At 40.4% G+C, this 26,964-nt stretch overlaps 2 protein-coding genes across 4 annotated transcripts in view; both read right to left on the reverse strand.

Moving 5' to 3' along the window:
- Positions 1-1,103: 1,103 nt before the first annotated feature.
- blcap (bladder cancer associated protein) lies at positions 1,104-5,120 on the reverse strand. Of its 3 annotated transcripts, XM_085407135.1 has the most exons (3): positions 4,997-5,120; positions 2,813-3,301; positions 1,104-2,336 (listed from the first exon to the last, which is right to left on the reverse strand). In XM_085407135.1, exon 2 carries the CDS (start codon positions 3,115-3,117, stop codon positions 2,854-2,856), a length of 264 nt encoding a protein of 87 aa, XP_085263261.1. In that variant the 5' UTR covers positions 3,118-3,301; positions 4,997-5,120; the 3' UTR covers positions 1,104-2,336; positions 2,813-2,853. The 3 variants fall into 3 exon arrangements, with proteins under 3 accessions (XP_085263261.1, XP_085263260.1, XP_085263262.1); XM_085407134.1 differs by having other exon boundaries at positions 1,104-3,301; XM_085407136.1 differs by having other exon boundaries at positions 1,104-3,301; positions 5,002-5,108.
- A 1,316-nt stretch (positions 5,121-6,436) lies between these two features.
- podxl2 (podocalyxin-like 2) overlaps positions 6,437-26,964 on the reverse strand; it is a 31,108-nt gene continuing 10,580 nt past the window's right edge. The window contains exons 4-13 of the mRNA XM_085407148.1: positions 20,619-20,728; positions 20,274-20,466; positions 18,300-18,449; positions 17,889-18,145; positions 17,708-17,782; positions 13,560-13,716; positions 12,263-12,324; positions 11,244-11,423; positions 10,206-10,385; positions 6,437-10,036 (exon numbers count right to left, since the gene is read on the reverse strand). Of these exons, the coding sequence (XP_085263274.1) occupies positions 9,977-10,036; positions 10,206-10,385; positions 11,244-11,423; positions 12,263-12,324; positions 13,560-13,716; positions 17,708-17,782; positions 17,889-18,145; positions 18,300-18,449; positions 20,274-20,466; positions 20,619-20,728 (1,424 nt within the window). The 3' untranslated portion in view covers positions 6,437-9,976. The remainder of the gene's footprint in view (positions 10,037-10,205; positions 10,386-11,243; positions 11,424-12,262; positions 12,325-13,559; positions 13,717-17,707; positions 17,783-17,888; positions 18,146-18,299; positions 18,450-20,273; positions 20,467-20,618; positions 20,729-26,964) is intronic.

Consider the following 26,964-nt stretch of genomic DNA (forward strand, 5'->3'; position numbering starts at 1 on the left):
CATGCTTCCACTGGTCACACGTGTTTTTAGTAAACAGGCTATTTGCAGGGTGCACCACGACCAAAATCAATTAGCATAATACAGTCTTCCTGCAGGAAGCTACCATGAGAAGATGGTGAGCAACAACGCCCAGGTAAGCTGTGATGTTTAATCAATGATCAGTTGATACTAAGAGGCCAAATTGTACTAATTATACCTGATTCCATCACTCCGCTTCTACCAATCTGAGCTACCGATACAAGGTAGGATGGAGCCGCACCCCTGTGTTATTAATTCTGATCCTACTATCCAAATGTCGCAGCCTGTTGCAACAGGCAACATTTTTCCAATCTTCTGTCCATTTCTGATGAATCCCTGTGAATTCAGGGTCCTGTTAATAGCTAATACCTGGTGTGGTCTTCTGCTGCTGTAGAGATGCTCTTCTGCATACCTTGATTGTAAGTGTGGTTACATGAGTTACTGTTGTCTCCCTTTCAGCTCAAAGCGGTCTGGTCATTCTCCAACATCAATGATGTGGATTGGACGAAATATTTTTGCCTCTTTGCACCATTCTCTGAAAACCGTAAAGATGGTTGAGTGGGGAAACACCAGTATATCACCAACATGTAGCTCATCCTGTCACCAACTCTGAATTACTTCACCATTCTGGTGCTGAGTTTCTTAGGAGTTCATCTTCAGCATGTCTGCATGCCTAACTGACTTGCTGCCATGTGATTGGTTGATTCAATAATTGCACTGAGCAACTGAACAGGTAGCCTGCTCAGTCGGTGTGAGTTGGAGCATGTGTGTTCCTCAAGCTCAGGAGTCTGAGGACCCTGCACAGCATTTTAGCTGTCCTAAGCCTGCACTCTCCTGGACAGCGATATCTGATTTGTCCCTGGAATCTGCTGGAGCCCAGTTTTGGCATTACAACTACAGATAGGTCTGGATCACTTTTTTTCTCTTGACACGTGGAATCATTTTAAAACTGCACTTTATATTTAATGTGTCATCTTTGTCTAATACTTACATTTAATGATGTGACAAATATGCAAAAACTATTTGCAACACGATTTTCCTACAGAAACAAACAAACAAAACAAAAACAGCAAAATGCAAAGCACAACTCTTACTTGCATTTATTTTTTAATCAAAATACGTTTTTTTGTTTGACACAGAACCTCACAGTTTAACACATAAGAGGGAAAACTTTATTTAAATTAAAACCAAAGCAAATATGTTGCAGTGAACGCAATGAGCACTGCCACAGGAGGCCACACACACGCGCGCACACACACACACATTCCAACAGGTACAGAGTATAAACACCTTAGCCTGTGTCTGACAGCTAAACTTAACACTTACAGCAGTGACACCTGTGGAAACTCCAATCCCCTGTGAAATTTTTAAATCAGTTCTTCAGCCTGCACTCTGTATTGCTCATTGTTGCTGGAAATGCTGACCATAGCCGTTGTGTCTCCTTGTGTATTGCCACATTTTTACACTGATCAGCATGTCATGACCACAAAGAATGCACACCCATAGCACATTACAGAAAACTTTCATTCAACTACACATCCAGATTTTTCTACCCTTTGGAAACTTTCAGCGTTTTTAACTTATTAAAAATTTGGGTGTCACCTTGACGCTTGGGGGGGGGGGGGGAAAAAAAAAAAAAAAAAAAAAACTTAGAGCAACTCATGCAAACTGCAAAAGAAAAAGAACAGAAACAAAAAAGATCAGATGGCAGTAGGGAAGGTCACACTGAGGCAGGACGATGAGGAGCAGCTGTAGAGCACAGCGGGTAATAACATTGTAGGTCCTCAGCTCTAGTTCACCTGTTTGAGGTGTGTTTGAGTAGAAGTGCGGCAAAGGGGGGACATATTCACAGCGTAGTTACTGATTGTCCAGTGTCTGTGTACTCGCCTTGTGGAGCATTACGTGTGCAGAGCCAAAGTGGCGACAGAGTTTGGCCATCCAGGGCTGTCAGGGGTGTGACGCTCTTGTTTTTGACTACAGTTTAACACTACCTGGCGTATAAAGTTTGTTGAGCAAGTGATCGTGGCTGCCATAGCAGTTTTCAGAGGGGTTATGTGATTTTGGCAGTTTTAAGGAGCAAAGTATTTTCAGTTTAAAAAGATGAGCGATCGGGTTTGGGGAGAAAGTGAAATCTCTTAAATCGGAACACTGAACTGGAGAGGGATTTTCGTTATGCTAGTTTACGTTTCCTTGCATCCTCTCACTTCCCTTCACCCAGAAACCTTTCCTCCTCTGCCACCATGGAGGATTTTCCATCCCACTATAAAAACCTCAGAGGTTTTGAGCAGCTTTCTCTCCCATCCTCCGTTTGGCAGTAGCTAAGACACAAGGAACAGACAAGTTAGCATAATGCAAAGCACCCACCCCTGTGACTTTAAGTTAATGTCACATGTAGTTTATACTGTATACTTTTTTTTTTAATTTTTCATTCATGTGCTGGAATGAAAGTTGGTCAATGTGAAATTCTTTTTCCCTCAGCATCATGTCAAGTTCATGCATGTCCTTCCCTTTTTATTTCAAGTTTGGATCCCTCGCCTTTGCTACCTGTTAGATAATAGGACACATAATGTGACCTCTGGCACCCTTTCCCATTCCTCAAATTCTTCTTTACAGCATTAAGAAAGAAAAAAGAAAAGACAGCATTCATAACCCTCCAAGACCAGCTCTTCTTCTTTAGTTTGTCTTTGGCTGAACACTCTTGGTATTCCCCTCCAGCAATTTTCACCACTCTAAGCATGGCAGTATCTTTCTACAATAATTTCTCAGCATTGCCTTATACTCCTGCTCCCCCCACCTCCACTTCCTGGTGCTGCTGCTGCTGGTGCTCCTCCTCTCCTAGGTCCCAACAATGGCTGGGTCGTGGGCAGCATCCGGGAGTGCAGCATCCTGGCAGTGATAAAGGAAGCAGTTGCCCCAGCAACTGTAGCAGATGAGGAAGAGGGCAGCCAGGAAGACCAAGGCACAGATGGTGCAGGGCTTTCTCTCCAGCAGGAAGCTGAGCAGGTAGAACCCCATGAACATGGAGTGGTTGAACCACAGAGCTGGGTTCAGCGGCTTGGGGATGAGCAGCACAGGGAGCAGCCATTGAAGGCAATACATTGTCTCTTTTTGGAAGGAGGCAGAAGATGTTTTCTGTTTCAGATCTATGAATGAAGGGTCTCTGATAGGTTCAGAGTGGAGATGACAACAGCTCTTCGCAGATGTGGGAGCGTTCCTCTATCCAACAGAGCTGGGATGATGCAGAAAGATGTCAAAGCAGCCAGATGTTACCATCAGATCATCCCTGCACAGGACGGTGAAAAGAAAAGTTAGAAGACTCATAATCTGGGCAAACATATCTATCTGAGCTTCCTCTATTTTAAAACGGGCTTTTGGGGAGTGACGAGACAATCTAGCTTCATACAGTCAGAGTCTGTTTATCTTACGTTTCCTGTTATTTTCAGCTTCTTGATAAAGAAAAACATATTTTAGGTTTCAGTATGTCAAAGCCCACATAAAAAAACTGATCTTTCTATATGTCAGCATAACTGTGATGGACCTTTTTTGTTTTTATTTTCAAATAAATGTAAAAAGAAAAAAAGTTTTATTTAATTCACACTTTTTATAGATGCTGTTTTGGAACTATTTGTTGTTTTGTGTCAATAAATAATTCAGGAGATATGAAGAAAAATAAAGTGTTTTCCCCTACATAAAACATGACAACAGTTGAGTTTCCTTCTCACCTCCTCTTCAAGCCAGCTCTTGAATGGTAATATTATTAGAACCACTTCTTTAGTAATATTCACATGGCTGCATGTTTGGCAAATATTAAACGTGGGTACACAAACACTCCAAGACACAAGTTAAAGTTAAATTAGAAAAACATAACATTCAAAACAGCTAACATGCAAACTGGGGTGCAAAACACCAGGCAGGTAAGTGTAGCACGAATGTGAGGAGTGAGACTTGCCTCACTCAAAATCCTAATCAGTGACCCAGCACTTGTTAAAGCCTCCCGAAAGTAAACATTTACTCAACTATTAGTGTGCCAACTTCCTTAAAGGGCCTAACACACCGAGATCAGCTGCTCGGCTAATGTTAACTACCTGCGTGGTTATCTTTAGGCCTCCAAGCACATTAACAAAACTTACTTCGCCTTATTTAATGTGGAAAAAAAATAATCAACGTGCGCTGGGTTTAACACGACAGTGGCTGCTTTCTTTCAATAACTAAACCAGCTGCCACTAGCTGACTGTCAGGGACAGCTGCTCGCTCTCCGACTGCCACATGACCACCTAACTTTAAAATATACCTACGACGTTATGAATGTCGCTGCTGTTAACCCTCTGCTTAAATACCTGCTGCTTTGATTAACATTCGTTCAATTCAAGGGCAGCTCTTACGCTTTGCTACCTAGTTAGCCTTCGTGTTAATAGAGGAAATTTAGTTTTCATACAGTGATCCTCTCCGGGTAAGACTTCTCTAGAGTCTAGAAAGGGCAAATCAGACTATTTGAAAAACAATAATGGACCAATTTAACGTTGCCAGACAAATCTGGGAGAAAAAGCGTAGACCACAACATGGCTAAATATTCTTGCTTTTGATACACTGTACGTGCAGCGAGTTGTTTTTATTAGAGTGTAATTAAATGGATTTATCCGGCTAACCTGTTCCGCGAAAACACATTGCAGTGGGCGGTAACGTTCGTTAGCTAAAAGCTGCTTTTTAAACAATCATTAAAAAATGAAAAAGTCCGATTTGTTTGTACCAAAAAAGACAATATTTGAGTCTTGGTGTAGACACCCTGTAAGTAATGGGACAGGCCCCCGTGTAGCGCTAGCTGTGAACGGAGGACTGCATTAACAACAGCATGCACCTGAGGCTAACCAGCTAAGTTAGCTTGGAAAACAAACGCTTGCTTCCGCTATCGAGAAAAACCAGAGTCTGTAAAGGTGGCCACCTGTATTACAATCCAACTATAAATTATTATGAAACAAACCTGACATGTTTTGAGCTCATTCTCAGCAAAAATAAACCACCGGTATCATCTCCGTTTCATCAACCGACTGCGTACGTAGCTAACTAGCATTAGCGTTAGCTTAAAGGACCCGTGTGGAGGTAGAGCGAAGAAGTTTAGGTGTCTGTGACTTGCCTGATTATATTTAATAACTTACTGTTGATAACTTTACTTGGACCAAATATGATATCGTTAAGCTTGGTCTATTAATATAGAATAAACTTCTCGAATTCTTCTGTAATAATATTTTGATTGCTGGAGAGTTTTCCTGTATTTATAAAATCTGTTGTGTGTTGTGTGCTGTTATTCTTTGCTGCTTGGATAATTTGATGAATATTATTTGAAAATAATACCCATTAATTTATTTGAAAATTGTTCTATAAAGAGAAAAAACAAAAAACTCAGAACAGCTTATACAGATTCGATTTAAGAATCACTCAGGCCTGAAATATCTTGTTCCTTGTGCCACAAAGCCACATTGGCTGACATTTTCTAACAATAATAATAATGGATACTTTATTGATCCCCATGGGGAAATTACTTGTTTTTCTCTGCATTTGACCCATTCACTCAGTGAAGCAGTGGGCAGCCCACTAAGCAGGCGCCCGGGGAGCAGTGTGTAGGGACGGTACCTTGCTCAGGGGTACCTCAGGGTAGCCGTTAAGTGGATTCGAACCGCCGACCTTCCGATCATGGGGCGACCACTTTACCTACTGAGCTATCCCTACCAAATATGGTAGTCTGTGATTTGATCACACACCCTGCTTCTGGATAACTAGATTACCAAATCCGCATCTGAAAATAAACTCCCCAGAATATGATATTTACTCTGATTTAAGTGAAAATTATCAGAAATGCAGATGCAGACACTGTTTTAACCAAAGTATGTATTCATGATTCATTTTTAGACTCTGATCTTAAGTAGCGGCTAGAGGACAGTTAGAGAAGTTTAAATGCCATACCAGGCAAGACCCCAAATACAAGCAGTGTAAAAATGTCACTGAGACAATCTAGTACATAACAGCAGGGTGCAAGATGCTAGCATGCAAGGCATACATGGAACGCCGTCACCAAGTAGCTGGCATAGTATACAGGAACATGTGTAGCGATTATGGCATGCGAGTCAACCACCCAGACTCTAAGTGAACTTTTTCAGGGTCTTTACTGAAATCAACAATAGCTTATAAATCATGTTTTTTTGTTAGTGGTTAGGGTGCTTGTCGGGGTTTATTCATGTAATTTAATGCATCTGCTGAAAAGAGGAAGAATCTAGTTTAAGCTAAGCATTAAATCCAATGAACTGTGATATCATACAGTTACTTACAATTGGGAGGTGACAAACCACAGTATCCCATCTTCTTCAAACTTTATTTGTCACAATTATTACAATGACAACCAAAAATGTGAAACCATATGTTTGTGTAAATGCAAACAAACAGACATAGAAAAAAACTTTTTTAAATTAAAAATAAAATATTTCAAAATAATGAATGAAAAGTAAAAAAAAAAGAAAAGTTTACATATTGATTTAAAATCATATCAACAAACTCTTTATACAAACTAAGGGCTCATTTGTTTTTTGCTACAACTGAACTTGTGCTGGCACTGTTAACTATCCACACGCTTGCCATCAGAACCTAAAAACAAAAACGTATAAAATCAAAAATGTGAAGAAGCAGAATTTGTTAAACGATCACTTCAAGCAACAAAATTTGTCTAAATTAAAGTTTCTCAGCAACGCCAGCTGTATGTTTTGTTATACTGATGCTTACTGCAGGGCTGAAAGCTACATGCTCATCTATATAACAACAAAGAGCCTGCCTGTATTTTGTGCTTTGCCTGATATTAAACAGAATGATAAAGCTCCATTTGGATTTCTTCTGTGTAGTGCACACTTTCGGTAGTCTCCACCCTAGCTATCTTGTGCTTGACAACCACATAATCCACACTGCGGGCAACCATTTAATGTATTCATGATCGTTCTCCATCTCTGCATGTGTCCTCAGCGCTCCATAAATACTGCTTAGCTGACATGGTGCATATTAATCCGTGTGGGTTTGAGTGAAGCCATGTACAGTACTGATGCATCAAGAAAAGTCAGAGTAAGAGATAAAACAGGCAGCATCTTGATGAAAATGAAGATGGGCAACTACAGCAATGAGTCAGTGAGCATGTTTTAGTTCCGCCTGATCTGTGTCATCACAGTGATAGCGAGTCAGTGTTTTATTAATTGGGCCGTGGACTTGTAACCTCTGCTAATTCTAATTTTGATCCTTTATGAATGAATTTGAACTTAAATGTTAGTCATACGTGTATTGAGGTGACTCCTTTAAAGTCAGACAATGGCCATGCTAACTCAATCTTATAAGCCCTGAATAAAGTAAATGGGACAAGTTTGGAGTGATGATAACACTGCAGACGTGTTTTTACTGAGTTGGAACTCAAACTGTTACTCCTGTGTGCCCTGTGTATACTGTAGTCGTTCCATTTGTGACTTAAACGTAACTCTGACTTTAATGTTTAACACCATAATACTGAACACCTGGGGCTCGACTTGGGTCTGGTGACTCGACTTTAACACTGTAACTATCTATATATTTCATGCTTTTGACATCTAAATGTTGCCCATGTGTCATAGCCTCAAGACTTAGCCAGGAGCATACAGCAGCCATTAGAGCACTATTGGGGGAGAAAAACAGCATATAAGGCTAGCAGCACACAAGTACAGCGATCACATGACATGTTTGAGAGTGCAGAGTAAACATCCTCAGCAGTTACAACCATTCCTATAAGCAAAATAGAGATATTTGAATCACTGTATGTAAGACGTTTAACATGATGCAGCATTTCAACGATGATAGTCACTACTTCCAAGAGGAATCAATAAAGTGCCAAAACCTCACTTTCAAAGTTGCTACAGGCTTTACTTTCTCATCAGTAATCCAGAGGAGTAGCTTAGAGGAGTCGCTGCTGTCACTGTAGTCACACCTTATCATCTAATTGTTGATGATTTGATTGGCTGCACTGGTATTGGGACTTTCTTTCTGCTGTCAGTGATGTCCGAATATAGAGTTTAACAGCAAGCACTAACTGTAACCCATAGTGACTTTAAGTCCTAAATAGGACTGTGCGATATGACCAAAATCTCATATCCCGATATAAGAATTCTATCATCCGATAACGATATAAATCACAAAAATGTAACATTTTCTGTAAATTCTGTGAATCTCGGGCAGCTCGACTTGCGGGAAGTGTTTCCAGCTGCGCGTCATGTAGCTGGAGTCGAGTGTTTTAACAGATGCATGAAACAATACATTTTTAGACATAAGTTGTAACGGCTTTCTTTGTGAGTATTTATTAGGCGTGCTGTGTAATAAAAGCCTGTTCTAACATTTGAGTCTAAGGTTTATTTTTTAGCACCTGGCGGCTCTTTTTTACTTCTCATCCGTAAAAATCTGCTCTTTCACTTGGTTCAGTTTATTTTGAAAAGTCTCAACAGGATCTTGAGCTTTATTGTGAAAGGTTTATGTGGAACATAAACAAGAGGACACGCGATGGTGTTACTGTCTTTGTTGCTAACCACAACGCATAAAAACAGGCGCTTTTCTGTCTATAGTGTGGTTATATTAAATATAAGAGAAAGAGAGAACTTTAGGAAATTAATATAGCCACTACAGTGACCATCAAAACAATGAAAAAATATTGCTGTAAACAGTTCATTTTGCGACACCACGAAACAAACGATAGCGTAAAATGAAACGATAGACATTTTTATATCGTCATCCGATATATATCGTTATATCGAACAGCCCTAGTCCTAAATTAATTCACAATATCTCTTAGAAGATTATGAAACATTATTATTATGAAAAATTCTGTGTGAACCTGTTTTAATTGCTTTCATTTTTCTGATTGGTTGGTACTTGCTGGTTTCTGCAAACAGACTTCAAAGCCCCGCCTCCTACAGGAGGTCGGGCCGTGGCTCTGGTTGTGCCAGGACATCGGTGCAGTGCTGACATCAGCAAGGCAAGAGAGTGGAAAAAATCCTTTTGTAAAACTTGCGTTTCAAGCCCGTCAAAGCCTGAGCTTCAGACTATGAGCTCATTATTTCAAACTTCGGCTGTGTTTAATATGGACAGTCTCTACAGATATGACAAACAATAAGGGGAAAAAGTATATGAGGAGTGGCATTTTTCTACTGGTGGTAATTTTGTCAACTTCATACACTGTTGGTTACTTTACCCTGAACTAATATATCATATTTATAAAATCATTACATCTTATATATAAAATACTGACCTGTAACTTACCTAAATATATTCAGTTTTACCACAATTCATAGTAAACCTTTAATATTTCGATTACTTTCACAGTTAGGGAAACAGTGGGCCATTCTGACTAATGATTTGTGACACAAAACGGTGCCACAGCGTTGACATTCAAACATTAGGGTTGTAAAATGATGCTGTAAGTTATGACTTGTGCAGAGTTTGCTTTTAATCTGTCCCATGCAGCCACTGTACAAAAAGGTAGCAGCGTAAGGCACACTAAACACAGGCATTTCTATGGCGTGATGGCATTATTAACCTATCCAACAGGAGTTTAATCTTTTAATGAAATTTCAGCTTTGTCAATCACACTCTGTTGATTGTTTTAAAAGCTGAGATCTCAGAGAGACTCATGACTCTACGTGAATTCAGTGTCTAATCTCAAACATGACGTCAGTGACTCCTCCTCTACTCCCCCTAGCCTCAGTCTTAGCTCAGCTGACTGGGCAACACTTTATTACCATCAGCGTCTTCCTTTTCTCTCCCTTATTTCTCCTTTCTTTCTTTGTTCTCTCCATCAAAAACATTTGTATTATTTTTCTTCTGCCACCATCTCCCCATCCTCTTTCATTATCTTCTTCCTTCCTCAGGGCTTCCTCTCATAAGCTGTATATAAAAGAATCGTCTTCATCAATCAGAGATGTGTGTCCTGCTCTTCTTCCTCCTCCTCTGTGGCTGCTTGATTGACAAATACCTAAAAAAAAAAAAAAAGATTAGTGTCTTCATGCCGTTGCCAGGCAGAATGTATTTTTGTTTAGTTTAGTTTTCTCAAAAAGGAAGCTTTAGCAGTAACTCATTTACTCATTATTTACTCATCCATCTCTTCATCTTTTTTTTTATCCCTCAATTAGTCTTCCAATCACCTGCCATCGACTGCTCTCCTCCCCACCTCTGTCTCCTCCTCCTCCTCCTGCTCCTCCTCCTGCAAGCCCATTGGTACTTGGCTTCTTTTCCTGCATCTCAGGCTGGCCATCATTAGTCACATCCAGTGTTGGGTTATCATGGCAACCGTTCACCACAAAGTGAAGCTCCTCAGCACGAAACTGTGTGGAAAAGAAGGAGCAAAAGATTTATAAAGAGTAATCCATTTATCCAGTGCGGCAGCTCAGAGACATGAATACCTTCATCTCTCATGAACTCAGCAGCAAAAAATAAAATGAATGAGAGGAAACCAATGAAAAGTCTGGCAAAGTAAGAACACCTCAAAGAAACGTTGATACACCTCAGCCCTAAACACAGGCTAGAGGGATTTAACAAAACCTAAACTAAGATGAATATCATCCCTAACCATGATCCATGTTTCCAACATCATATGTTTGATCTAACTCCTTCATTCTGGTCACAATATATGAAAGCTAACCACATTAATACATTTAAATTAGTACATCGTTATTTTACTGTTAAAACCTATACAATTATGATAATGTTTTCATATTATTAGTAATATTATATTTGGATTTGGACAACCTGCACGCTACATAAAAACCCATCACCAATGGATGGATTATTTACTGAAATCAGCTTTCTGAAAGCACATTTCAATTAATGTCCTTTAAAATGTATTTATTTTATTTTAATTTGGTCTGAACTGTGTTTAAAGAAGTGCTGTGCTATTCGTCTTTCGAGACTGTGTACCAGCGCCCTGCTGAAGGCGCTTCTCTCTCTCGTGTGCATGAGAAAAAAGGAAGGTGTTGATTACCGCTGACCGTGTCTGCAGACTTTGTTAATTAAACTTCCAAGACACCATATTACATTAGGTTAAGTTACTTAAGTATAGAGGGTATAATATATATATACTGTAAACACTGACAAACATCTGTGGTCTTAAACACTTGACAGCACAGCTGCACATCAGCACGGGCCACAGTTAGCGCATGGCGATGGTTTGTGTTTGTGCTTACCGCAGTTTTCGTTGCAGGGAGCCGTCTCTGCCAGCAGATGTATATGAATCCAGATGTGATGATTACCATGCAGATGGAGCCGATGATAACCAGAACCACAAACAGCTTGCCGTAGTCACTGCGTGTGTGACTGGGCCGAGACGGGCAGTTGCTGGCAGCACTGTAGTTCTGGACGCCCACCTGAAAAGGTACGCATGCACAACAATCAACCATTAGTTTAAACTCATGTCAAACCCGTTTCACACTGTGACAGCTCACCTTGCTCTTAAGTGGACCAGTGAAAGTTCCCCTTTTTTGTCAGTAAACAGCCGTGTAACTGCACATTTACTCCCTAAGATATCTTAACTCCTTAATGCCTAGTGTGTCATATTTGACACATACAATTTTCTGTGAGTTTTTGAGACTTCTACAAGATCAGTGTGATTTTTTTCCCCCTGAAAAACTTAACTAAAAGGCACAATATATTTTTAAGCAATTTAAACAAAATTCCAGATGTAGCAAATATAATATGGAGCAGAATTATTTCAGATTTCAGGCTTTAGGGGTTTAATATAGGAAAAAGAAGCGCATGTCTCAGTTTTTCCACTTGAAAAAGAAATGCTATAGTATTAAATAAAAGAAATCTGTCAGCATGAATGTTTGGGCTTATATTGTAAGAAATACCAGGCCATTCTCAATCCCGACATATAACATACCGATGATTTATCAAGTCCCGAGGTGGCCCTATGAACCACGCAGGATTGTGGATGGAATACAATAGAACCAGTAACCCACGTACATGTGTAGATTCATTCCAAACGGTTCTCATGTTTCCTGCCGTTTCCGAACGCGTAACAAAGAGACGTGTTGGGTGGCCAAAAGTGTGACATACCGACGATTTGTCACAGAAAGAGGTGCATTTTTTTCCATTTCATTTCACACACGTTCACTGTGTTCTCTTCAGTATCTTAGCAGAAATGTTTGAATCTGATTTGCTGGAGAGTGCTGCAACAAATTTAAAAAGTTTCTAGATGTTGTACCTCAGTCAGACATGTCTTGATCTCTGCCAGCATGCCCAGCATGTCTTTGGTCGGGATCACTCCTGGATAAAAAAACATATCTTGTCAGACACAGTCCTTTGAGCCAACATAGTGCTTGTGTGTGCTTGAATATGTGTGTTACTGAGAAGCTCCTAAACTCTTCTTTGGGTCAGAACTGAATCAAATGCCTCATTTAAAGGATCTCTTTATATCATGTTTCTTTGTCTGATACTGAAGCCTGACATTTGCAACTGTTTGATTTGTGAAGGCTTTCAGATAACACACCCTGAAAGAGGCTGAAAATTAACTTAATGTGACAGCAGACCATCTATTTTTATCCAAAGAACAAAGAAACTGCTTGAGACCCCTGATCACAACTGAATATTTCAGGGTGCACCGTTGGTTCAGAGTTGAAGTATGAAGACTGGGATAACTTCTGTTGATACATTTTTATTTGTGCTGAATGTTTTTATTGTTTCATGTCTGTCTGCACATTGTTGTCACACAGCTGCCAGCAGCCACTGCAGTCTGGACAAGCTACATGGATGAATATTAATATGCTTGTGCACTCAAATCAGTAACAGGGATCCTCTGTTGGGTTTAATATCTCAGACTAACTACTTTTTTGCTTGAGCATATAAAAAATGACAAGTATGCTCCTGTTCAGATTTGTAATTATGACCCTTGTTGTGAGTTGTAGCCAGAGATCCAACTCTATTCATCACAGATAATCCCCAACCGGAAGTTCAGGTCAGTTTGACAGAGGTTTTGATGTTGTCGTTAGCATGAAGTTGATACCCATGGTCGAATCATCAAAAAAAGGATTTACTTGGCCTGATCCAGCAGTGCTGGAAGCTGTGCACAAACACATAGCCTAAAGGACAACAGGCCAAATAGAAGTCAGGGACGTTTTTGATTTTTGACTCCAGAATCTTTTAATGCACCTCATTCAGTATAAAGCAGTTAAAGCTAACATAATATCTGTCACACATGACATTTTACAGCACAGTGAGTACTTTTATTTTATAATTACATCAGATTTTGTAGTTTTTGTCATTTTTTTTTGTAATTTTAATGTTGTATTTTGTTGACTAGGAAACAAGTCTTTCTTCCCCCTATTGGCTATAAATAGGGATGCTGATGCTGTGTGCTATGTGTTCCAGTTTAACAGTTAAAAACATTTTTGTTTGTACTTATTGTGTTTTACTATTTTCTCTGCATTTTAAGGTACATGTGTACGTGTGTGTGTGTGTCTGTTTGTGTTTGTGTGTGTGGGTAGGTGTGTAGGTGGGTGTACCATGCACAGATGCCACGTTCATCAGCAGCTGGTGTTGCTGGTGTGTAGGCTTGCTGAGGTAGATTACCCATGTTCCCTCAGGGCTACTCATTCTCCGAGCAAACACTCGCTCTATAGTCGTCAACAACCGCACACCCTGGTCTAAACGGAAATCCTCCTGTAACACACAGACACACACACGTACACACACGCACACATACACACACAAAGGTGAGGAAACAGGATAAAAGAAGTTAAACTGCAGTAGCTCAGCTTTGACTCCATCCCTGTTTCTGTGCCAACAACTACTGCATTGGTGGTGAGGGTTTGTGTTGGTGCCATGGACAGATGTTCGTTCACCGACACACACAAATACAAGCAGCCCCCAGCAGTCCGGGTTTTAGAGCTCTACAGCACTCCTCCACCTGATGTTTGCTACTGCAGTGGGAGAGAAAAGTCTGGCTCCTTCTTCAAAGAAGGACACATCACAGCTGCGTGTGCTGGTTCTAGGATGAATAATTGGCTTCAAAATTGTGTTCATATACAGTGGGGCAAAAAAGTATTTAGTCAGCCACCGATTGTGCAAGTTCCCCCTCTTAAAATGATGACAGAGGTCAGTAATTTGCACCAGAGGTACACTTCAACTGTGAGAGACAGAATGTGAAAAAAAAATCCATGAATTCACATGGTAGGATTTGTAAAGAATTTATTCGTAAATCAGGGTGGAAAATAAGTATTTGGTCACCTCAAACAAGGAAAATCTCTGGCTCTCACAGACCTGTAACGTCTTCTGTAAGAAGCTTTTCTGTCCCCCACTCGTTACCTGTATGAATGGCACCTGTTTGAACTCATCATCTGTATAAAAGACACCTGTCCACAGCCTCAAACAGTCAGACTCCAAACTCCGCCATGGCCAAGACCAAAGAGCTTTCGAAGGACACCAGGAAAAGTATTGTAGACCTGCACCAGACTGGGAAGAGTGAATCTACAATAGGCAAGCAGCTTGGTGTGAAAAAATCAACTGTGGGAGCAATCATCAGAAAATGGAAGACATACAAGACCACTGATAATCTCCCTCGATCTGGGGCTCCACGCAAGATCTCATCCCGTGGGGTCAAAATGATCATGAGAACGGTGAGCAAAGATCCCAGAACCACACGGGGGGACCTGGTGAATGACCTGCAGAGAGCTGGGACCAAAGTAACAAAGGTCACCATCAGTAACACACTACAACGGCAGGGAATCAAATCCCGCAGTGCCAGACGTGTTCCGCTGCTGAAGCCAGTGCATGTCCAGGCCCGTCTGAAGTTTGCCAGAGAGCACATGGATGATACAGCAGAGGATTGGGAGAATGTCATGTGGTCAGATGAAACCAAAGTAGAACTTTTTGGTATAAACTCAACTCGTCGTGTTTGGAGGAAGAAGAATACTGAGTTGCATCCCAAGAACACCATACCTACTGTGAAGCATGGGGGTGGGAACATCATGCTATGGGGCTGTTTTTCTGCCAAGGGGACAGGACGACTGATCCGTGTTAAGGACAGAATGAATGGGGCCATGTATCGTGAGATTTTGAGCCAAAACCTCCTTCCATCAGTGAGAACTTTGAAGATGAAACGAGGCTGGGTCTTCCAACATGACAATGATCCAAAACACACCGCCCGGGCAACAAAGGAGTGGCTCCGTAAGAAGCATTTGAAAGTCCTGGAGTGGCCTAGCCAGTCTCCAGACCTCAACCCCATAGAAAATCTGTGGCGGGAGTTGAAAGTCCGTGTTGCTCGGCGACAGCCCCAAAACATCACTGCTCTCGAGAAGATCTGCATGGAGGAATGGGCCAAAATACCAGCTACTGTGTGTGCAAACCTGGTAAAGACCTATAGTAAACGTTTGACCTCTGTTATTGCCAACAAAGGTTATGTTACAAAGTATTGAGTTGTATTTTTGTTATTGACCAAATACTTGTTTTCCACCCTGATTTACGAATAAATTCTTTACAAATCCTACCATGTGGATTCATGGATTTTTTTTTTTCACATTCTGTCTCTCACAGTTGAAGTGTACCTCTGGTGCAAATTACTGACCTCTGTCATCATTTTAGGTGGGGGAACTTGCACAATCGGTGGCTGACTAAATACTTTTTTGCCCCACTGTATCTGACCTGTTTGGACTGGTTCAGACCAAACAGACCACCTGAGAATGAGTGTCTCGGTCTGCTTGCAAACAGATTTTAGTGGTTTATTGTCGTGTAAAAGCAAAACTGTGTGCCCAAACCACAGCTGGTCACAGCTATCTCCAAGATCAACTGCACTGAATTTTCTTAAACTAATTTGCTGAAACGGAATCAGACTGCTGAAAAAATTGGTATTATATGTACTTATAATAGTAAGAACTGAAAGAATTACAAGTAAATATTCTGATATTAAATATTACTATTAGACATAGTGTTATCATTACTAACCAGACGTTAGACTAATAGACAAATAGACAATAGACATTTTCTAAGTAGCAGTCCATGCACTCAGCAGTGCAGATGGGGTTAAACGTATTCCTGAATGTTTAAAAAATGTCATGAAATAAAGTTTATACTTATCGTGTGCACAGGATTCAGATCCATCTCTAACCACTACAGATGTACAAAGTCGCCATGTAACGAAGTGAATTTAGCCAGCTAAACTTTAATTTCACCTTCATACAATTGCATAACTGCAGATCAGTTCCAAACACTGTAGGGATGTTTCTGTGTCTGTAGTTTTTCAGAAACTGTAACAGATTGATAAACATCACTGACGTGGCAGTTAACCCCTAAAAATGACCCCTGACTGAACAAAGGGGCATTAGAGGAACCGCTTCAGGTGCAGTTCCTCTAATGGCCACATGAGGCTGGCTCCAAAAAGAGAACTGAGTCACAAAACTGCATCTGTCAATTAGGGGTGCAACGTATTGATATTGAACCGTTCGATACAGTGCTTTCGGTTCGGTATGCATATCTATCAAACAAAATTTTTAATTTATTTTATCAACTTTCCTTCTGACAATGCTGTCTGTGTTGAGAGCTCAGTGAATCTGCGTTCGACTACTCCGCCTAGACTGCACTGTCAAGCGCAGATCCACTGAGCGCAGCACAAGCTAGCAAGACAGAAGCTAAGCTCGTTGCAACATGGCAAATTGAACCTCCCCCACCCTCATTCAGATCTGGCCTTTGGAACTATTTTGGTCTTCATGTGACGTATGACCCTGAAGGTAAGCGCGTCATGGACAAAAGTAAAACAGTATGTCGGATGTGCCATGCAATGCTCAATTACATGGGTGGGAACTTCTGCGTTAGCGCAGTTTGCTCGTTAACGTGTTGACGCCGTCCAGCCCCACGCACGGTGATCCGCGGTAGCTCGTTAACGGAGATTTGCCGTGTTGTGGCGTTAACGTCATTTCAGATTAAGGCTGACAGCACTAGTGGGAACACAATGAATATGACTGCGCATTTACGCTCACATCATTGTAGTGCAAAGTGGAAGCAGACAAAAACAACAAGCACGCATGCTACAAACTTTACCCGAGTCATTTAGACAGCCGTTAGCACAGGATTCTCCTTATGGGGACCTGCTATGTTTAATATGCTGCTGAGAATATAGCCCAGAAGAAGCGTATAGTATAGCTTTTATTTTGGAAAGAGCCATTTCTCTGTAATAAACTCTCCTTTCCAAAGATGAGTGATTTCTCGATCAGATAGATTTATTTTTTTTATTATTTTCTTTTTTCAGCAACATTAAATTTAAAAACTGTACTTTTGAGTTAAAATATATATTTATAATTTTAATAAATGACAAATTAAAAAGGCATGAACATTTTTTGTATCAATAAAATATCGAACCGCGACACCAAAGTATCGAACCGAACCGTGAATTTTGTGTATGTTGCACCCCTACTGTCAATCATTTTGTGGTGTTGGTGTTTTGTAAAGTATTTTAAATGGAATTTTGAAATAAACAGTAAAGTCTTCTGTGAGATCCAGATGGTCCAAAGAGTCTGTGCTCCACATTTTGCAATTTAAATTCTAGGGTTTTATTAGCCCAATCCTCTTTCATCCAAATTTGGTTACTTCTGATTCCAAAAGGCGATCATGGCATCATCTTATGCATACTAATGCATAAGTCAGGTCGAGGTGTACTCACGCAGTTGATGTTTTGTGTCATGTTGAGGACGACATAGCCTCGTCCAGTCAGCTCACTCCAGTCAACACAAACTACCTGAAAGATTTGGATTTAAAGTAAAATAGCATTATAAATGCCAGAATTTTATGATCGGAAAAAATAACTTATATTTGTCGTTTGTTCCCACTGTCTGCAAGTTTACCTGGTGTGTCACCTCTACTCCTTTGAGATCGCTGTCTGGTAGTAGGACCTCTGCGACCCCACCACCCCTGACCTCTGACCTGTGAGACTCCAGAGGAGTGGTCTTTTCCAGCCAATTCCAGGATGGGTCGGTGAACCCAATAGTGGGGGAAGGATCAGTAGTGAGTGGGATGATGTGTCTGATTCTTGTTTCTTCACGCTCCATCTTTTTCCATCTTTCCTCCTTCCCCTCGTCACTTCTGTCTTTTGGTCTAAATTCTTGGGTACAGAGGAGGCAATTTGCCTGCTTTAGTCAGGCTTGCTATGATCATAACACTGAAGAACTGACAGACCTGCTGTGCTATCACTGAACAAATCCTTCTAAGGGGAGGGGCTTAGAGAAGCTTTATACTGATTATTACTGGACACTCACCTTTCTCCACACTAGGCTGCAGAGGCTCTCTGCTGGGAGCCAAGCCAACCTCTGGTACAGTGGGATTGTGGGTAAATACACCTATGTGTACGAGGCCTATCTCCTCCTCTTCCTCTTCCTCCCTCTCAGCCTCTTCATCCTCTGTCTCACCTGCAGAAACAAAACCAAGGCAGCAGAGATAAAAAAAACACAGAAGCTTCTCTGTGGTTTACACTCAAGCATTTTAACACCTTTTCAATCCTCTAAATGTGCAATTTGGGTTTATGTTGCTGGCAAATTCACCAGATCTTCTAGAACAAGCTGCATCTTTTAGTCATTACAGTTAACAACAAATAAAAATGACAGACATCCTAAATTAAATGACACCAGAGCAAACCTGCTGAGTGCTGGATACAAGGAATGGTTTGATTTTGTGAAATACGTGTATCTTCTTAGCCTTAAGAGAATTGATATCATTTTAATGCCAGTCAGCAGATGGTTACCTCACTTCAACATAAGGCTAAACATCTGTCCTGGCTCCATCTTAAAGCAATAACATCTGTTGATCAGAATACTTCTTATGTAGTCCACACAAACATCTGACCTGAGAAGATTATAGTTTGTATGCATTTTATATTTTTATAAAACAGAGGATTTGACCGTTTATCAAACATTGATGCATTTAAACACAATGTAACAGATGCAGTGTCTATACCCCTTCTAACCAAAGTTAACTTGCCAACTTTGTCCCTGGTTAGGCTTTTAAGACACAATGTTTCAATACAAATATAAGATCAGACAGAAAACATCACTAATAACAATAATAATATCATCCCTTTGCGTTAAATCTTTTTTGTTTTTATTTCTTGTGGCAGTTTTCTAACTATTGGTAGTTTACAATCTTCTCCGCTAACAGCTTATCTTGTGCTTACACCTTTTCTGCTGAATGACTGACTGAATGCTGCACAAGGTCATTCACACATTTAAATGCCAACTTTAAAAAGGAAAAATGAATTAAATTGGCAAGAAATCATGTTTTGCATGGTCAGATTTTTAAAAGGTTCTAAGTTGACCTTCAACATGCAACAAGAAGAAATGGGAGTGAGACAAAGCATTTTTTGAGCATGCAATTTATTGAAAACAAGGCTTAAACTTTGATTTTTGTTTTGGGGGGTTTGGGGTTTTTTTTTTGGAGGTGTGGTCCTAAATCAGCTGTAAAACAGCCCATTTCAGTTTAAGCGTTGTTTTCAATAAATTTCATGCTCAAAAATGTTTTGGCTCACTCCCATTTCTTCTTGTTGCATGTTGAAGCTCTACCTGAAACCTTGTTAAGACCCAACAATGCAAAGTATGATTTTTTGCCATTTTCCAAGTGGTCTTAAAATTTTGATCAGGACTGTATATCTCAGGAAAGGGTTTAAAACGTATTTGTAATTCTTGGGGACTCCACTGAACCACTGGAAAAACAGAGAAAGCTTCCCAGGATTGACTGGCCTACAAATATAACTCCAATAGTGCATCAACAACTTATCCTCAAAAGAACCCAAAGCAACATCTAAAGAACCGCAGGCCTCACCTGCCTCAAAGTTCATGATTCAAAAATAAGAAGGAGACTGGGCAAAAATGGCATCCATGGGACGGTTCCAAGGTAAAAAACACTGCTGACCACATCACATTTACCCCAAAACATACTGATAATACCAAAGAGAAACTATTCTAATAACAGATACAGAAAATCTGTATCTGTTATTAATTAATGTTACGCCTCAATAAACATACAGAGAGAAAAGAATAAAAAACAGCGTCACTATCAAAAAATTTCAGGCGATAGCTGGATTTCCTGAAATGTCCCATGTAGCACAAACATTTTATCCCACGTAAACAGGAAATACAAAGCACAAGGGTACATAAATAAAAGAACATTACAGAAACAAACGTTGATATCTCACAGGGGAACAGGGAACAACATAAAACAAGGAAACTGCTTTAGTGTACCTTTTGTATAACTTCCCAGCAGCCCAAAGTCTGTGCCAGTGTCGGTCTCTGGGGAGGCTGTTCCTACAGCATCTCCAGCAGCACTTGATGTGCTAGTAGTGGTAGTGATGGAGGAGCGAAGGCCTCCATATCCGCTAGAAAGGAAATCTTCTTCCCGCTCTGCTTCCCACAGCTCTTTATCTAAAGGACCCACCTGTATAGCAAATATCACATTAGTCCTTGTTTTGTTGCTTTTCCTGAATCTGTAAGTTCAGTTAAATGATTAAGTTTATGGTAACCACCCAGCTTAATAACCAGTCTGAGTTACATTCACACAGATAAATAGGTTAATTTCTCTATCCTCACCTTTAGAACGGGGGATGCGCGATGCTCCTCTGGCCCAGAATCAGGTCCCTCTGCTGGGATGGAGATGCTGGACTGCTCGGAGGAGGAGGGGTTGAAAGATGGACTGTAGCCTGTGTGACACATTGAGACATGTCACAAACATATGTTGTTTCTTTGAGTCCACTGTCTGTAGTGCTGAGGATTTGGCAGCTTATCAAAGACACAAAGTCACAGGAGATACGGAACCAGTTAAAGGAACAAAATTAATTACGCCGGTTGTTAAATGTTATATATATATATATATATATATATATATATATATATATATAAAAAAAACACCCAGCACGCCCCTGCGGGCGGTTTATCCTTCAAGCTCGGGTCCTCTACCAGAGGCCTGGGAGCTTGAGGGTCCTGCGCAGTATCTTAGCTGTTCCCAGGACTGCGCTCTTCTGGACAGAGATCTCCAATGTTGTTCCCGGGATCTGCTGGAGCCACTCACCTAGCTTGGGAGTCACCGCACCTAGTGCTCCGATTACCTCTCACAGATAGAGATTGACGAGGTACAACACAAAAAAAATAAATAAATTTTTTATATATATATATATATATATATATATATATATATATATATATATATATATATATATATATATATATATAAATATATAAGAACTGTGCAAATTTGACTTTGAATATGAGGAAGAAATTATTAGTCTTCAAATCCTTTGTGAAATACCTGAAGTAAACCTGAAAAAAAAATCTCTTTCAGACCCAGAAAATATGCCCATCTTTTACATACAGGCTATGCCTTTATCTCTTCTTCTCCAGCAGTTGGTTGTATCTTCAGGTGCTTTCCCACATTTCTATATACCCAGACTGAATTTTTACCCTTGGCAAAAATCAATATTTAAGAACCAGTATGTTACAGGAAAAATGATTCTATGTTTCTTTACCTTCTTTTAAATGTACAAAGATGCCCTTTGTCTATGGTTAGATTAGTTTAGAATTATCCTTTTAGACTTTCCCAGCAAAGACATATTGTTTTGGGACATATTGTTTTAGATTGTTTTATCTCTCACAGCTTTCTCCCAGCTCTCTGCTGACGAGACTAGCGCCACATATGGAGTTGTTTATTTTATCTGTTTATTATTTTCTTATCCTGTTCTCACTGTCTTTCCTATAAAAAGTGCCAAGCCTCTGTTCACGACGTGAGTTGTTCTTCGCAGCTCACCCGTGTACACGTTTGATAAAGAAAGTAACTTTGTCTCATTGTGTCTTTATTTCTCCTGGGTCTTTTGCAGAGTTTTCCCCCAACATTTCTTGGTCCTTCGGAGCCGGAGCGCCTCCATCGTGTCCCATCTCCGTGACCAGTCCACGTTGTTCGTCTGTCGACAGCTCACACACCAGGTGTGTGATAAAAGTCCAAGAGCGTTTAAATTCGGGTCTTGGCCAACGTCTTAGAAAGCGACCCACGGTGGTGGGACCCGATCGAGGTGGACCAGACCCGGCGACACTGACCAGGTAGATACAGACACACTGACACAATTTTGCGTAAAAGCGTATTTTAAATTCAGGGAATTTTAAATTCAGGGAATTTAAAATAGCGAAAGTAGCTCGTCGACTGGTAGCTCCCCACTTCTGTGGGTTAGGTTTAAAGTAGCTCGTCGGCTGGTAGCTTGGAGCTCGTCGACTGGAAGCTCCCCACTTCTGTGGGTTAGGTTTGGAGCTCTGGGTAGCTCCCCCAGCTGGGTCTAGACAGGGTCTAGGGAATAAGTAGCTCGTCTATAGAAAGACTGGCAGCTCCCCTTATGATAAGGGTTCCGATCGCGCGAATAGGTGTGAATGTGTGTGTGTATTGTTTTAATTAACGGAGCAAGCTGAATTTTCACGGTCCAATAAGAGACTGAGCTGCTCCTGTGTTTTTCTTTTACTGCTATTCACTGACGTGCTGGTGAGTTGAGAGAACGGTCGAGTTCCGTCTCGTAAAGTTCACACCGCTTTTGGAAATAGTCCGAAAGTAGAAGGGCGTGTGAGCAACCACTCTCGTCTCTAATACCAGCGAAGGTGATAGCAGCTGTATTGTGTATATATTACTTAAACAAAAATAAGTAAATACATAAATAAGATGGGTAATCAAGCAAGTGAAATTAAAACTCACTCCTGCTGACGAGCAGTGGTGAGAAAAGAAAAGTCCAGACGCCGGACAAAAACAGTGTCTGTAAACTGAGAGATTTAAGAAAACAAAATATAAACAGTCAGAAGAATAGAACTCAACTGCCAGTTTAGTAAAACCAGAAGACGAGACACTGTGCAGTTCCCACAACCCTTTTAGAAAGCCATCACTCATTCCTGCAGCCGCATCTGCAGCACCACCCATATCAGGAAGAACTTAATAATCCCTTATTAAGTGAAAACTAGAGATCAAAGTAGTTTGAAGTAGTTTAAAAGGGTTGAAAACAGACCCCACTGAGTAGATATAAATATAAAAAGTACGAAATAAAGATGAACAAAGGGAAAATTACAGTAGAAATTATCTTTAGAGTATTTGAAATTAATAATAGCAAGGATAACAACCTGTAAAGTGATATTAACAATGAAACACAGTTGGCATGATGACCATGCCCAGCATGTATAAAATGAATATAAAGCAAATAATTCACACGAAAATATTTTAATAAAATAAATAAGGTATATTAAGGCTGTGTCACTGTTCAGCCAAGGACAGTGTGTGAAAAGGTAACTGTCTCCACCTTGGGAAAAGGATGATACTGCAGGTCATCTGAAGCCCTTGATGGATACAAAATAAAATATAAATAATATATTATAATAGAACTGCCTGGTCCGCCATGCAACAGAGAGAACAAATGTGACCGCAGATTGGATGAATTCTAAATTATCTGTTTGCTGAATAAGATGATCCTAACTATCAAATTGGCTCAGTAGTAGTATAATGGTACACACTAATAAAATATTATAATATGCTATTGCTGTTATATAAGACAAAGAGGATAATATTAACAATGACATAATATTAATATGAAGAGGCACCTTAATCGGTTATGATGTGAGGTGGATAATTGTTAAGCAGTAGTCTGCATCAAGCTTAAGGTTTGCTGAAACTCAGTGTAATGACATGTGAGATGAAGACAATACAGAGAATAACTAAACTAATGAAGTGCGTAGAGGCACTTGACCAGCTTGAAACCTATCATCCTAGAATGACACATTGCGGAGATAGAGCACACCTATAATAACAACCAATAAGCAAAACCCTGTAGACAACAGCTAAAACTACAGGATTGAGAAGCTGAATTAAATATGTAGACACTGCTAAGCTGATGAGCATGTTACACATTTTCTTTTCTTTTTTGTTTCTTTAAGAGCAGAAGCTGCTGTAACACACCCAAAGAAAGACTCTAGGTCTGACCAACCGTCTCAGTCGTGGGCAAAAAGATGACAGTCAATAAAATTCTAAAAGATAATTTATTGACGAAAAATATATCAAGAGATAAAAAAATAAAACAGTCCAGTGTCCCACTTATGAATTGTATAAAAACACACAGTCCCAAGGCCAGAGCCAGCTATGCCACATGGCCAAGTTACACTCCACATGTTGCCTTTAACAGGGTTAGAAGTTGTCCTTGGAGACCCACCACCCTGCAAGCATATAGTCAGTGGTCACTCAAGCCTCTGCAACCCTGCTGCCTTTAGGCTGTGGCATATAATAGGCCCTGGACTGCACAGAGAGACAAAACGACACACTTAATATAAAATTCATAGCGCAAAACCCATCCATCCCAAACATATCTGATTTCATCACATTACATACCTGCACAGAGAGACAAAACGACACAGCAGTGTTTGTAGTGTGGGCTATAAGTAGACCAGTGTATCAGTGCAATCAAGTACACCTGCCTCTAATTAGTCCAACCCCATTCCAGCCATTGGCTCACCAAAAATGTGACACACACAAAACCACTCCCAACCCAGTGCAACTTCACACAATAATATGGAGCTGAATTAACACAGGCACATTAGTCTACCATGTTACAAGCTGCATGCTATTAAAAGCCAACATATGCAGACTTCTGCCTTGTTCGGATGGCAGCATTTTTCTTTTTTCTTTTGTGTCCTGACACGTTTATGTTTTTGTTTTTGTTTGATTATTTTGTTGGTTTTGGAAACAAATTTAAACGAACTTGTGACAATACTTGACACATGGTGATTAGGCATATGATTGAAAAATGCCTAGGTTTAGAGCTGTGAGCAATGCAAAGTTTAAATATATATATATGTATGTATAAATGGGAAACAACCCTAACTTCAAAGTTTGAAATGTATGAGATGCATGATTTGTTTGAAAAACTAGAAATTATTTAAAAATGCCTTAAGTGAAAATCTAGTGTTGCATCTATAGAGAAGAGAAAAAAGAAGAAGCATTCTGTAACTTAAAAATAAGGCTGACGTGTTGACAATAGACTAAAGCACTAATCCGCAGGTGGCTATCAGGAACAGAGAGGCGAGCAAAGTCACAAACACCAAGGCTGCAGACAGCCACGCAGAAACAGCAGATAACATAGAGACAACGCCTGCTAGAACTGTGGAGAGGAAGGTCACTTCACACGAGATTGTAGGAGTAGGCCACAGAGAAATAATGCAAAACAGTTTTGAGGCAGCCACTTACGAACTTACAGTTTTCAAAGGACAAATTAGTTGTAAAGTCAGTTTCAGGCCACACAACTGTACAACAATTAACTGCCCCTTTAGAACTAGTACATACAGAAAGTGGCCGCAGGTGCTTTATTAAATGCATATATGACCCGTCGTGTCCAGTAAATTTGCTAGGTAGAGACGCTCTGACAAAACTTAAGATAGGTGTAATACCAGAAAAGAATGGCATGACTGCTAAGTGCATGCTAAATGACACCCCACCAGAGCCAGATAGCACTAACACAGAAAACAGTAGCCGCGTGTGTCTCTCTCAAGGCTACGGTGTTCCACATTATTACTGGACTCTCACTGTACCAGAGCTAAAAGCACTACACGATGTGGCCCATCAACACACACCCGCCACATCCCCTTTCCAGAAACCAACCGAGTATCACAAGAGTCTGAGATTTAAACAAACTCCAGGCCCAGATCCACCTTATGATCAGCAAGTGTGGAAGCTAGGAGAACAGCATTTGACCTTACAGCACAGGCCGAAATTGTGTAGGTTACGCAGTAACCACAGATAGTAAAATAATAGAAGCAAAACCACTTTCTTCTTCATGTCCTGCACAGAGCGCTGAGCTGATAGCTGTGATACGCGAAAGTGCAATACACAAAGACAAACTAATAAATATACATACAAACAGCCAGTATGTTTTCTCTGCTGTGCATCATTTTGCAAAAAATTTGGCAAAACAGAGGAATGATTAGACCAACCGGAAAACCGGTTCAGCATGCCAGCCTGCTACAACGCCTACTGACTGTAATACATTTACCACAACAACTCGCATTGTGTAAATGTGCAGCACACAAAACTGATGGCTCTTTCATTACTACAGGCAATAACTTTGCTGACAGAGCAGCAAAACAGGCGGCACAAACGACAAACATTACATTGATGGCAGTAAACACGCATCAGATTCCACTGGATGTGTTGCAAAATGAACAAAAAGCAGCAAGCACAGCCGAACAGACAAAATGGCTAAAACACGGTGCAGTTCTGACAAACAACTTAATGATGTGTTATGGCAAGCCAGTGTTGCCAAAATCCCTCCACGAAACGGCCGCATTTGTCAACGGGGGGACTGACCAGTATTGTCAACTCTCATTTCTACACTGTAAATTTTGAAACCTCAGCAAAACAATTTGTCAGAACGTGCATGACGTGTCAAAAATATAATGCTCAGGGATAATCTAAGACCAAAAAGAGGCCGTTTTCCCACACCACCTTATCTTTTTCACACAATCCACATGGACTTTATTGAGCTAAATGAATGCCAAGGGTAAAAATACGCCCTAGTGGTTATAGATGTATTCTCAAAGTGGCCAGAAATCTACCCAGTGAAAAAGGCAGATACAATTTCAGTAGCAAAATGTATGTCTAAGTTGTAGGAAAATAAAGAGATGATTGTAAATAACGAAGAATGTAATGATGTCTATCAAGTGTCTTGCAGATTACAGCCCGGTGTCTGGGTTCTGATCAAGGTGCTCCAAAGGAAAAACTGGAGCGCACCCAGGTGGGAGGGACCACATCAGGTTCTCCTCGCCACGCCCACCGCTTGCAAAATAGCGGAACGACCATCTTGGATCCATCAGAGCCATTGCAGGCGAGTAAGTGAAGCCATCTAAACTCAGCCGACACAGGCTCGCCCAATTG

The sequence above is a fragment of the Rhamphochromis longiceps genome, linkage group LG5, assembly GCF_057381845.1.
Source record: "Rhamphochromis longiceps isolate RC_006_pf linkage group LG5, R_longiceps_female_GT1.1, whole genome shotgun sequence".
In the NCBI taxonomy this organism is placed as follows: domain Eukaryota; kingdom Metazoa; phylum Chordata; class Actinopteri; order Cichliformes; family Cichlidae; genus Rhamphochromis; species Rhamphochromis longiceps.

Bases quoted from the DNA above. Each gene is read 5' to 3' on its own strand.
- blcap (XM_085407135.1), bottom strand. From the start codon at position 3,117: ATGTATTGCCTTCAATGGCTGCTCCCTGTGCTGCTCATCCCCAAGCCG.